This window comes from Pezoporus occidentalis, unplaced genomic scaffold, assembly GCF_034315485.1.
Source record: "Pezoporus occidentalis ecotype Australia unplaced genomic scaffold, CSIRO_AGI_Poc_V1 ctg3, whole genome shotgun sequence".
NCBI lineage: Eukaryota > Metazoa > Chordata > Aves > Psittaciformes > Psittacidae > Pezoporus > Pezoporus occidentalis.
In genome coordinates, this window is record NW_026914940.1 from 256,396 (window position 1) to 270,129 (window position 13,734).

General features: G+C 54.5%; 1 protein-coding gene across 1 annotated transcript; it reads left to right on the forward strand.

Moving 5' to 3' along the window:
- The first annotated feature begins 994 nt into the window (after nucleotides 1-994).
- MAFA (MAF bZIP transcription factor A) lies at nucleotides 995-2,605 on the forward strand. Its single transcript, XM_062626886.1, has one exon. It carries the CDS (start codon nucleotides 1,560-1,562, stop codon nucleotides 2,424-2,426), a length of 867 nt encoding a protein of 288 aa, XP_062482870.1. The 5' UTR covers nucleotides 995-1,559; the 3' UTR covers nucleotides 2,427-2,605.
- Nucleotides 2,606-13,734: the final 11,129 nt, after the last annotated feature.

Genomic DNA, 13,734 nt, shown 5'->3' on the forward strand with positions numbered 1-13,734 from the left:
GGGATGCAGGGGGATACAAAGGGATGCAGAAAGGTGGAGGCGGGAGTGGAGGGAGGATGCAGGGGGGCACAAGGGGATGCAGTGTGTGGGGGGGGTGTGCACGGGATATGAGAGGGGATAAAAGGGGAATGTGGGGAGGATGCCTGGGGGGATGAAGGGGCATGCAGAGAGGGGGCACAGGGGGTTAGAGGGTGTTATATGGGGGTGCAAGTTTAAGCAAGGGGATGCAGGGGGATGAACGAAGGGTGCAAAGTGATGCAAGAGGATGCGGGGGGGGATGCTGAAGATGCAGGTAAGGTGCAACGTGGTGCGGGGGGGGTGCAAGAGGTTACATTGGGATGCAGGTGGGGGTGAAAGGGGATGAGGGGTGGGGGGGTACATGAAGGATGCATGGGGGTGCAAGGGAATGCAGGAGTATGTGGTGGGATGCATGGGGAAGGAATGGTGGGGAGATGCAGGGGGCATTCAGAGGGAATGCAGAGAGGGGATGCACTGGGGAGGAAGTGGGGTGCAGTGAGGTACAGGGGGATGCAGGAGGGATGTGGGTCGGGGGCACAACGGGATGCAGGCGATGCAGGGGGATGCAGAGAGGGGATGCACTGGGGAGGAAGTGGGGTGCAGTGAGGTACAGGGGGATGCAGGAGGGATGTGTGTCGGGGGCACAACGGGATGCAGAGAGGGATGCAGGGGTTGATGCGATGGGATACAGGAGGATGCCCGGGGGGGAGATGGCCGGGGCACGGGGTCCCCTCCTCCGGAGCCGCCGCGGGCAGCGCCGACCCGGTCCCCGCAGTGATTGACAGCAGCCCCGAGGCGTTACCATGGGGATATGCAAATCGAGACGGGGCATCCGCCGCGCTGATAGGCCAGAAACAGCAGTCCCCGCCCCGGGAGGCGGGGCCGGGCCGCACTTCCCCATATATAAGGCATCGGGCTCCATTCAGCCGCCCGGCAGCGCCGAGTACGGGCAGGGAGCAGGCAGGGGACGGGCAGGGGGGCAGCCCCCGCCCCTGGTGCCCGTGTCCGGGGTGGGAGGAGGAAGAGGAGGGCAGGAGAAGGCTCCTGTCCCGGGGAGGTGGGGCCGGGGCAGGTGCCAGGGGAGGCAGGAAGGGGCGGGCAGGGCGCTGCCTGCTCCTCGCCATTGGGACCCGGCCGCAGGCAGCGGCGGAGCCGTGCTGGAGAGAGCCCGGTCCCGCACCCACGGGGCTCCGCTTCCCGGCGGCCGTGGTGGGGGGAAGCCAGGAGCTGAGCCCCGGAGCCCGGCTGCAGAGCGGTGCGGAGCCCCGACGGAGGGGCCCGGGGCCCGGCTGAAGCCCCGAGCAAAGCCCCTTCGGAGGGTGCCGGAGCGCGGCTGAAGCCCCCAGTAAAGCCCCGACGGAAGGTACCGGAGCCCGGTTGAAGCCCCCAGCGAAGCCCCCTTCGGACGCTCTCGGAGCCCCGTTGGGGCAACCGGTTACACCGCGGCGGAGAGCCCCGGAGCGCGGTGGGAGGAAGAGCCCCGAGTCCTCGGTGAGCGGCGGTGCCCGGGGGATCTCCCCCCGGTCCCTCCATGGACTGAGATGGCCTCGGAGCTGGCCATGAGCGCGGAGCTGCCCACCAGCCCCCTCGCCATCGAATACGTGAACGATTTCGACCTGATGAAGTTCGAAGTGAAGAAGGAACCGGCGGAGGCGGAGCGGTTGTGCCACCGGCTGCCCGCCGGGTCCCTGTCGTCCACCCCGCTCAGCACCCCCTGCTCCTCCGTGCCTTCCTCGCCCAGCTTCTGCGCTCCCAGTCCCGGTGGGCAACCAGCCCCTGGCCCCCCGACCACCACCGCCGCTTCCCTGGGCTCCAAGCAGCAGCTGGAGGAGCTGTACTGGATGTCGGGTTACCAGCATCACCTCAACCCCGAAGCTCTCAACCTGACGCCGGAGGACGCGGTGGAGGCGCTGATCGGTGCCCCTCACCATCATCATCATCACCACCAAGGCTACGAGTCCTTCCGACCTCAGCCCTTCGGTGGCGAGGAGCTACCCCCGGCCGCCCATCACCACGCCGGTCATCACCATCATCACCATCACCATCTGCGCTTGGAGGACCGCTTCTCCGACGACCAGCTGGTGAGTATGTCGGTGCGGGAGCTCAACCGGCAGCTGCGGGGCTTCAGCAAGGAGGAGGTGATCCGCCTCAAGCAGAAGAGGAGGACCTTGAAGAACCGAGGCTACGCTCAGTCCTGCCGCTACAAGCGGGTCCAGCAGCGGCACATCTTGGAGAACGAGAAATGCCAGCTCCAGAGCCAAGTGGAGCAGCTCAAGCAGGAGGTGACCCGCTTGGCCAAGGAAAGGGATCTGTACAAAGAAAAATACGAGAAGTTGGCCGGCCGGGGCTTCCCGAGGGAGCCCTCCCCATCCGCCGCCCCCAAACCCACCGCTGACTTCTTCATGTGAGCCTCAAACACGGGGAGAGGGAGGGAAGGTTGTGTGTGTATTGGGGGGGGGGTGTCCCCCTTCTTTCTCCCCTCCGATTCCATGTATGGAACGAACCCTCCGCTTGTACAAAACCCCGACAAATGTGTTATTTTTGGGTTTCTCACTCATAGTTTGGGAAGGGGGGAGCTGAACCCCCCTCCTCCACATGGGGGGGGCCCGGAGCCAGCCTGCATGCGGGACGTGTACGGCCCCCCCCCCCGGGAGCATCGGCGCTATCCCGGTGACTTCTCCCACCCCCCCCCATCCCATCCCTTATCCTACGTGTTTTACCCTCAATTTGACGTTGAGTTTTTGGAGGGCTTCCTCATAGATGGGGGGGGGGGGGGGGGGGGGGGGGGAAGCCGTCTCCCCTCCCCCCCCCCGCCTAACCTGAGCCACGTTTAACTTATTCACCCTTGTAAATATGTAGAAATTAGTTAGGGTTTTTTGCCTTTTTTTTTTGATTTTTTTTTTTTTTTTTTTTTTTTGGGGGGGGGGGTGTTGTTTCTTCTTCCTCGAGCCTATATTTTGCTTGGTTATGAATTACAAAAAAAAAAAAACAAAAACAAACAAAAAAAACACCAAAATCCTTTAGAAAAGAACAAAAAAAAAATACACAAGTCTTAAAAAAAGTTTGTATGTAATAGCATGCAAATAATATCGAGTTAATTTAACGATGTTGGGAAGAAGCCGAATGCACTATATACAGGAAATCGATTGGGTGAAATAATACTGTTTTATAGAGATTTAAAGTTATCTATGCTCTTACGAATAGCGGGGGGGTGGGGAAAGGGAGGGGAGAGGGAACAATTTTAGGGCGACCTGAAAGGCAATATAGTAATATATGAACTGCGAACGGTTGGCTGCTATCTCACTATGCACCGGATTTATTTATTAACCCTCGGGAACCGGAGTTTTTTGTTTTAAGCTCCATGTGGGAAGAAGGAAGGAAAAGGCACGATCTTCCTCGTGTTAAAAAGCAAGGAGAAGAGGAGAACCCGTGCTTGGAGCAACCGCGGGGCCGATCCTGAGCGCAGGAGCGGGGCGGGTTTGGTGGTGGTTGTTTTTTATACCAAGTTGCTTATTTAAACGCGGATAAAGCAAAAAAAAAAAAACCAAAACCCTGACTTTTGGGGTAAATCGCAGAGGTCTTTGGGACAAAGCGAGCTCGGGAGCCTGGTGCATTTTAGGTACTGATCGTGCGAAGCGTTTTTAAACGACCTGTTGTTTCGATTTGTGACGGTTTTAACGATGTTGCATCAAGATAAAAACTTATATTCAACTAGAGCCTGGGTCGGGTTTTCTCTCACTTGGGGGGGGGGGGGGGGCGGTGTGTTCATCTTTGTCTTTTCGTTTTTGGGGGGGTCGATTATCCCCTTTGAGGCTTCAGATTGATGCCAAAACCTTCCCCGAGCTCGCAGGGATAAAGCCATTCGGGCGCTGTCGCTTGCGAGCCAGGGAGCGCCGTCGGCTCTGCCCCACCGAACCCCGGCTTTTCGCTTTTCCTGCCTTTTTTTCCTGCTTTTTTTTCCTGCTTTTTTTTTTTGTTGCTCTTGTTTTCCCCTCCTAAATGGAAGGTCCCGAGGTGTCCTGGAGACCTTCGTCCCCGTGGCCGCTCTAAAGTCACCTTCACCCCAGCGCGGATCCAGTTTGGTCCCAGCTTATCCGACCCCGTCCCGCTGAGCTTTGATTTTCAACGGTAATAAACGATTTTCCTTTCCCTTTTTCTTTCCCCTTTTGAGTCCTTAATTCAGGAAAGGGGGGGAGAAACGCAAACCAAACGCTCTCCTTCCCGAAAGGAAAGCTTTAGGGTTGGTATTTACACGTGTTTTAGGGGGATTTGGGACTGTTTGCAGGGACGCTGTGTCCCGGCTCTGCTCCGTGCCGCTGGGGAAGCATAGAGCAATATCCTTGCAGTTTTCCCTGGTTTTGTTGGGCTCACCGGGACAATTTACGCCCGCAACCGATTTCTGAGCGTTTTGCATAGATTTTTATTGTCTATTTTCCTCCCTATATTTTCGCACAGGCTCTGCCATGGCAAATCCCAAGCGGGAGCTGCCCCGGCGCAATGGCTGCGGCGTGTTTGCTCCGTAAATCCCTGCCGTGCTAACGCACACCCCCTGGGATCATCCAAGCTTTGTGGGGTACATGTGGCCCTGGCACCCTCTGGTTTTACCTTCCCTGCACCCCCAAACCTCATCCCCCTGTTTTCTTCCTCTGCTTCGGTGCCTTATTTTGTGTCCAGAGAGTTTTGAGCGGTCTGAGCAGTGCTCGGTGTCAGGCTTGGTTTATTGGGATAGGAGCTGGGATACATGGAAACACTCTCACCCCGTGCTTTATGCACCGGTGCTGGGCAGAAAGAGGGCTCTGGGGGGGTTAATTCCCTATTCCTATTTATATATGGAGCTGGGGAAGCTTTTCAAACCTGATTTGAAGTAAGGAATAACGAGTCCTGCTGCCCTCGCATCTCTTCCTCTCCTTGATTATCTTAGGGGGTGAATTGCATCTCCCCGGTGGGTTATTCCCAATCTTTTCCTCCCAACTTCCCCCTGTTCTGACCCATTATTTTTGGGGAAGCATTTTTCAGCTGCCTGCTCTGTGACTAAATGAGAGTTTGAGGAGAAGAAGGGGTTTGGAGCTGGTACCTTCACAAACCATCCCAGGGATCTCGGGCCATCTCTTTCCTGGCTCTTGCCGTGGTCCGTCTTCCTGCAGGCACGTTCCGTGTGTCCCTGTGGGTCATTCCCCCTTTTCCCAGCTGGCTGGAGGATCAGAGCTGCCTTTGGAGCCGTGTGGGGTTTTGGGGGGGAGCGCTGGGGTTCAATGTGATGCTCTATGATGCCCGTGGGATGGCTGCAATTGCCTCCTGTGCCCTAATACCTTCCCCATCACCTTTGACAGTGAATATAGCACTTTGGGGTAGAGGATGCCCGATTTCCCCCCTTTCCTCGGTGCCCAGCACTGCTTCATCCCTCCTTCCTCCTCCTCTTTGATTTCTGTTTCTTTCTGGGGGTGCAGCAAGCTGGGGAAGATGCAGCCTGGGTCTCTGCGTGTTGCTGGGTCAGGAGCAGACTGTGTTGATGATCGTGGTGTTACCCCGTTCCCTTCACCCCTGATCTTCCAAGGGCAGCTTTAGCAGGGATGTGACCCCCAGCTCCTTGCACAGTTATTCATTTGAATGACTTTATTTTTCCATTGGTTTATTTATTTTCTGCCTCCTCTGGAATTTCCTCAAGCAGGGGATTAGCTCAAACAGGACCCACGGGCATTATTGTCACCCGTTAATCCTGGTCCTCCATGGGGGACCCCATCCCATGGCCACTCCATAGGGAGACAGGGGGGCAGAAACAAGCCCTTCTACCCCTTTACAGTGTTGGGGTGCAGCTGGGGACCTCCTGGTGATCCCCATCACTCTGACCTGCTGAAGCTCCAAATGGGGGACCCAAACTCCTGGACCTTTCCATGCTCCTGTTTGGTGAATAAATAATAAAACCTAAATCACTTTATACCCTCACAGGGTTGATTTATGGCTTGTCTCCTTGTAGGGGCTTGAAGGGCTGAAGCTCCCCTGCACCATGGCCTGGGTGGGAGTCTGCGTGGTCCCTGTGTGGCTTTGCAGCATCTTTTAGGGTGGCCGTTTGGTCTTGTGGTGCAGGACCATGTCTTGGTGCAGCACTGGGGTCTGCATGTGCATGGCCGGAGCATGTTGGCGCATGTTTTGGGATGGGGCGTGTTGTGGGTGGCGTGTCAGTACGTGTCACCCCATGCTGCAGGGCTGCGGATGTTCACGGGCATCATGTCTCTGCTGCAGTGTGGGATTTGGGGTGGCTCTGACCTCTTTTTAAATCTCTTTTCCTCGTTTCTCCTTGTCTTTGAGCATCCTTCCCCAAGCGCTTGCTGCTCTTTGGGGTCTGCATGGGGCCGTGGGACCTTGGAACACACCGCATGCTCCTTCCTAACAGGATCTGCAGCCCATCTCCAGCCCAGCCCTGTGACCTTGGAGGGGATGAAAACACCAGCCCCATGTTCTCACCCCAACCCCATGGCCTGGCTTTTGGGGTAAGGGTGTGGGGACAAGCCTTGGGGGGGGGGTTGGCCTGTGTTCCCTGTGATACCGCTCACCTGCAGAGCTTTTTAAACCCATTTCCAAGCTCTTCCTGCACTTTAACACAGGCTTGAAGGCACCACGGGCACTGCTGGGTTGGGAAACAGCCCAGACTCCTCCAGCCATCCCCACTGATGGGTTTCACACTGCGAATAAGGAGGATCTCGGGGAATGCTCAGCCCCAAACACAGCAGCACCCCGGAGCACGCTGCCCAAGCACCCATAGGTGCTCAGAACCAGTTACAACCCCCATCAAAGCCGCCCACTGACTGGTGCTGTGCGCTCCACGGCATTCCCAAATAGCTGGAGCGTGGAGGATACCTGGGAATTCTGCAAACAGGCAGAAACCCACAGCAGGCCGATCAATGCAGCATCACCAGAGCACCCCTTGCTCCTTCCTCCTCGGTTATTGATGCTGATACCCGGCAGGTTTGCCATGGGAGCACCGCAGAACAGTCCACACAAATCCCAGCATCCCGATAGCGTGATATAACTCCAGCCCTGGGATATTAAATCATGGGGTGGGCAGATGGATTAATGCAACTCCCAGCTAAATAACCCCCCCCAACTAAATGAGAAGCCAGGCACCGGATCCAAGAGGCTGCATGGGATGAGCCGAGCCCCGGCTCAGTTTGGAGCTGGGATTTCTTGGCTCGAGCTGATCTTTACAGCCTGGCTCGGCTGGAGTTTGCCTTTTGCTGGTTCCCTCCTTTCCGTGCTCCAGGCCCTTGATATTCCCCACATCGCTGGGGAGCCAAATGCTTCCCTGGTCCCCATATATAAACCATAGAGGTATATAAATGCATATATATACATACAGCACCTGGCAAAAGAGCTCGTTTGCTTCTGCTTGCTCATGGGCTTGGCTCTGTTGGCACTCACACGGCTCATCCCTACGGCTGGGATTCATTCCCAGGGCTGTGCAGAGTCCTCTCTGCCTTCCTCCAGCCGGTGCATCCTTGTGGCACCGATATCACCCCTAACCTCAGTGGGAGCTGAGGTCCTTCCTGACAGCTGGCACATGGGAATATCCCAACACAACATGAAGAGGACTGCAGCTGCGTTTTGATCCCAAATTCCTTGCTTTCAGGTGGGTCTGCATCACCCAGGGATGCTGTGGGTGGTGGGATGTGGGATGCAGAAGGTGGGATGCAGGATACACAGATACAGAACGTTGGATGTGGGGTGCAGGTACTGGGATGCAGGAGGTGGGGTACAGGATGCAAGGGTACAGACCACTGGATGCAGGTAGTGGGATGCAGGGTGCGGATATGGGATGCAGGAGGTGGAGTACAGGATGCAAGGGTACAGACCACTGGATGCAGGTAGTGGGATGCAGGGTGCGGATATGGGATGCAGAAAGTGGGATATAGGATACAGGAGGTGGGATGCAGCATATGGGATGAAGGAGATGGAATATAGGATGAACAGATACTGGACACTGGTGTGGGATGCAGGAGGTCGGATGCAGGATGCAAAGATAGAGAACACTGAATGTGGGATACAGGTAGTGGGATGTAGGATATGGGTGTGGAATGCTGGAGATCGGATGCAGGATGCAGGAGGTGGAATGGAGCAGGTGGGATGTACAATATGGGATGCAGGATGCACAGATACAGGCCGTTGGATGTGGGATGCAGGATATGAGGCTGAGATGCTGGAGGTGGGATATGGGATGCAGGAGGTGGGATAGGGGATGCAGGATGCCTATCCATGGATGTGCATAGGGAAACCAGCTGCATTACCAAGTGGCAAACATGCCAGGACAGTGTTACTCCTCAGTTTCAGTGGGGTCAAGTCCCATCAGCCATGGCCCTTTCCTGCCCCAGCTCTCTGTGCAGTGCAGATCTCCTTGCTATCATCATCCCCAATGCCCAGGCATTCCCTTATCCCCCACACTGGCCCCACAACTCCTCATCCCTACCTGCCAAGCTCCCCTGATATCATCAGTTTAATGCCTAATAGCCCAGCAGGTAAAATCCAAAGGCTCCTTGGCAGTTTTTCCCCTCCTTTTCCTCCCTTTCCATAGATGAGAGCAGGGAAAAGGAGGAGGGGGGGGACGAAGACGACACATAGAGCATCCTCCCTCCCAACACCAGGTTATTTATTCATGTAAGAGGCTCCCTGGGAGTGTGAGCTGTAATTTGCACAAGCAAAAATAAACTAATTGTTAGTTTCCATTTACATAAAGAGAAGGGAAGAGACAAGGGGGAGGTGGCTGGGAAGGAGAAGGGGAGCCTCAAGCTGCCATAATTTCATGGGTGTCATGCGATGTAGGACCAGTTCTTCCCCTGCTCCCATAAGGATAAGGGATACCCTTTTCCCAGGGTCTTATCCTACCCGTATGGGGATGATGCTGGATTGGAGATGGAGGGGCTGGTCCATTGTCTTCCTTGCCATGGGGCCAGGGCTGTTTGTGAGGTGTGAAGCCCATCTCGATGCAGGCACAACCAGGGAGAGGACAACTGCTGTCCTCAGGTGGCTAAAAGGGAAGTCCTGTCGGTGTCAGGATGCTCTGGGGAGCTGAGGGAGGTTGATTTGGGGTTTTGACTTTGACCATGGTGTGCGTGGGTCAAGAAGGAGGACCTGGTCCACGACAACAACAACAGAAAAAGCAGGAGCTCGAGTTGAGGGGACACCCCACGTGTTCACCATACCCCCCAATTCTTGGTGCAGGTAAGACAAGACAACACAATGACAGCCATAAGAGACAAAGCAGGAGCTCAAGCTGAGGGGCAACCCACATATTCACCATCCCTCCCACTTCTTAGGGCAAGTCCTTTGCTTTCTGAGGCATCTTTTGGGGGTGTTTTCGTGCCCAAACACCTTTCACCCTAGTTTATTGCTCCCACTTCTTGACCAGTCTCTCCTTTGGACACAGGTAGTCTCTAACCCTTGCTCTTACTGCTCAAGTGATGGGGTGGCTGGAGGGGCATCTTGGTCTTCCTATAGGGAGTACCTTAACGTGTCCTTTGTAGGCAGGAGGCGCGATGCAGGATATGGGATGCAGGAGGTGGGACATAGGATGCACAGGTTCTGGACGCTGTATGTAGGATGGAGGATATGGGTGTGGGATGCAGGAGGTGGGATGCAGGATGCAAGTATACAGCACGCTGGATGTGGGATGCAGGCAGGGAGATGCTTTTGAGACCTTCAACCATTTTCTCAAGTGAGAGCTGTGGAAGAGCACTGAGAGGGGATGTGTTTGCTGGATCTGGTCTGTGTGACCCTAAATACCTCCTCTTTCATCAACGTGGGGCATCGTGAGGACACTTCAGGCCAGGGAAGAGAAGGAGAAGAAGAGAAGGAAGAACACATCCATGTTCACATGCACTGAAAGGAGTGGAGATTGGTGATACTGGTACTCACTATCTCCATCATCATCCCCACTACATGACACAGGAGACCCCCACCATGCCCCCACATCCCTTTGTCATAACACTTTGAATGAGACCTGGCAAGTGTTTCACTCAGATTTACACTGACAGGTCCTGTCCTTTAATTAAATATCAATGGATTGTTGGAAGAACACTTCCTTGGGTTTCTCAAATCCAATTGCCATGTCATTAACTCCCAGCCATACAGCCCATGGATAATGACTGTCTCGTTAATACCTTCAAGTGATGAGGAAGTTTTAGGCAATTAATATTTGTGGGCTAGTTTGTATCAAGTGAATTCCATCAGGGTTATGGTACTAATGTGGACATCTAATAAGCTGCATAATGAATGTCTTCCTCATTAGCATCTTTTCAGATGGTGGTGAAACGTCAGGCACAGCCCTTGTGACCAGGCTGTGTTTAATTAAACATGTTAGCACAGAGGGACTCATGTCTGTTACGTGTGAATAGAGCCAGGTCGGAGCAGGGTACAGCTCTTGCCCTGCCTGGTCTGAAGATGAAGAATGGGTTTGGGGGTGGTTTGGAAATGGGATTTAGGACTGCTCAGAAGCTAAGATGCAGGCAAAGGCATATTTTGCCTTGCAAGAGGGTCAGGATACTGCCCTGGTCACTGTTGGTCCATCATTCCCCGATTCAGAGCAGGGTTTAGGTTTAAGGCTTGGTCTTCCAAAAAGCTGGCCAGAGCCACAGGCTTCCTGATGTGGACAGGGGCAAAGGACTGGCCAGCATAGAATCAGAGAATCATGGAATGTTTGGGTTGGAAAGGATCTTAAGCTCATCCAGCTCCAATCTCTGCACGGGCAGGGTCACCTTCCACTAGAGCAGGGTGCTCCAAGCCCCTGTGTCCAACCTGGCCTTGTACACTGCCAGGGATGGGGCAGCCACAGCTTCTCAGGGCACCCTGTGCCAGCGCCTCAGCACCCTCACAGGGAAGAACTTCTTCCTTATCTCCAGCCTGAACTTCCCGTTTCACTTTGAACCCATCACCCCTTGCCCTATCGCTCCAGTCCCCGATGAAGAGTCCCTCTCCAGCATCCTTGTAGCCCCCTTCAGACCCTGGACCACATTTCCCCAATATCAGCTGCAACTCCAAAAATGATTAAAATGAAAACTCAGGCAAACCTTAGGCTCGGTTTAAGCCAAAAGGTGGGGCTTTGGTTGGGTTTCTTTGTGTGCTGGCAGAGGGTTTGCTGGCATGTCCCAGCCCTGCGGTCGTCTTATCCCATGGTGCTTCCCTGAGGCTTTCATTGCTGCCACATCCGTTGAGGAGGATGGGGAAGGAGGAAATCAGCAGGACAATGTGGCTGTGTCCCCATATGAAAGGGATTCGTAGGGCATCTCCATCTCCTGGCATGGATACAGCTGGGATGCTCACCGGCCAACAATGTGCATCAGCCGTGTAACTGGTCTTGGCCATAAGATCTTCACTGGGAGATGGCCATGACCTGGCTGAGCCTGGTTCTCTCTGCCCACAGCCTTCCCTTCCCTGATGCTCATGAATAAAAGATTGACCCTATCTACCTGGCCTGTTTGTCTTAGTGAAATATTCATCACTTGCTGATTAAGTTTTAAGGAAGGGACGTGCTGCCCAGGTGGGTTTCTGTGCTCCAGCTGCCCAGAGGCAGCGGGCTCTGAGTGGGAAGTGATGGGGTTGGGGTTTGCCCCCTCTGATTGCTCTGGGGAGAGTTCAGCTCATTCCCTGCTCCTGGCTGGGGCCCCTGCAATAAATCCACGTGGGATAGTGAAAGGGGGAGGACCAGGACGGACTCAGCTCCCTTCTGGGGAGGTGACTTGATGCACATGAAACCCAGCACCCCCAGAGCACACAGAAAGAGTTGGATTCAGGAGAGGAGATACAAGCCTTGCCACTGTGACCACAGAGGAGAAAAAGACCTCAGGTGGCCTGAATGAGGTCCTTGGTCCCTTGTGAGTGTGGTGGCTGCAGAGGTACTGTTTCCTCTCCACAGTGAAGCCTTCCTGGGATGGCATTGGGAATAAACCAGAGCTAAAATGGTTTTCCTTTGTGGTTATGCATAGTCCCTAAAATAAAGGGTTTACTGTTCATTTCTTCCCTCCCCTCTTCTTGTCTCATTATGAGGGCAGACAGGAGATGCTCAGGAGCTCAGTTTTAATTGTAATTAGGAAGGATTTCAGCTGATGCTCTTCCCATAAGGGTTCTTACTGGGGTAACTTTTCATGTGAGACATGATGGAAGGATGCTCCACCACCCGATGTACTGGCACCATGCCCACATCATTGCCATCGCAGGTAAGGTTGCCCCATGCAGCATCCCTGGCCAGAGGTTCCTGCTCCATGAATGTTTCAGGAGCCAGCGTGGGGGTCCTGGGGGTCTCCTGGGACACTGCTTAGTGCAGGCAGAAGCACCAGGCAGAGAAGAGTGAAGAGAACTGCAATGGAAACCAAGCAAAAGGCTGCCAAAGGCACAAGGTCAGGTATAAAATATTGATGGAAGGGAGGTGTGGAGGTGAGGCTGCAACACCCCAGGTCTGGCTTCCTTCTCCCCCATCACAAATGCACAGCCAGCAAAGTTTTGAGCAGTGGTTAAAGATGTATGAGCCTCGTTTGTAACAAGTGGACCCATCTGGCACCATGTCTCTGAGGCTTCTCTTCTAAGCTCTGATAGTAGGTGGTGGGACTGGGAGGGGAGATGTGGTAGCCCCAGTGTAAGTGACATGGTGTGAGCTGGGACCTGTGGGACCACTCATGTGGTTCTGGTGGTGGGATGGTTGAATGGGAGGGATGGGCAATGGGATGGAGGAAGTTGGGTGGGAAGGATGGGCAGTGCAATGGAGGTCATTTACTAGGAGACATGGGCAATGAGATAGAGGTGGTTGGATGGAAGGGATAGGAAATGGGATGGAGGTGGTGGGCCAGGAAGGATGGGCAATAGGGTGAAGGTGGTTGAGGTGGGAGAGATGGAGCAATGGGATGGAGGAAATTGGGTGGGAAGGATGGGCAATGGAGTAGAGGTTGTTTACCAGGACCGATGGGCAATGGGATGGAGGTGGTTAAGTGGAAGAGATAGGCAATGGGCTGAGGTTGATTATGACAGGAGGGATGGATGTGGTTTTGGTGGTAGGGAGAGGCAATGGAACTGACGTGTTTTGAGTTGGTGGGAAGAGCAATAGGAGGCAAGTGGACTGTGGGAGGAATGGGCAACGGGATGGAGGTGGTTGGATGAGAAGGATGGAGCCTTCAGGCAAAGGCCTGTCCCAGATGGAGACTTCATTTCCCTTTTCAGGGCAGTCGTGTCCTGTTTGGCCCCTCCATTCCCTGTCTGTATGAGCAGCTCAGAGGCAGAGCTGCTGCCCTCAGGGTCTGCACCTCCCAAATCCATCACCATGTCCAGCAGAGACATCCCCATGTCCAAGGACCGTCTCCCTCCCTCCCTGCAGCCACATCTCCCCCTGACCGCCCCGAAGATGAGATCCCCAAGCTGGTGTTGAACCAACTCTTCCTAGAAATAACACCCCATCAAGAGCTGTATTTCCTTACACAAATGATTTCCTTTTGCCTCCGTGCAAGCTCATTAGCATTCCTAAACGTTACCACACGGATCGATGCGGTGCTGGACCAATGCACGGCAGTCGATTCCTGTTTGCCAGGAAACTTTACTTCCCTGTCTAATCAGGCAGGGCCCAGCTGATGGCAACATCTTTCTCCCTGCTTTTTGCTCTCCTATTGGTCACCCACTGATTAATTTCCAATGAGTTAGCTCATCAGAGAAGGAGGCCCTCCAGTTTAATTAGAAACAGGTAATATG

Bases quoted from the DNA above. Each gene is read 5' to 3' on its own strand.
- MAFA (XM_062626886.1), top strand. From the start codon at position 1,560: ATGGCCTCGGAGCTGGCCATGAGCGCGGAGCTGCCCACCAGCCCCCTC.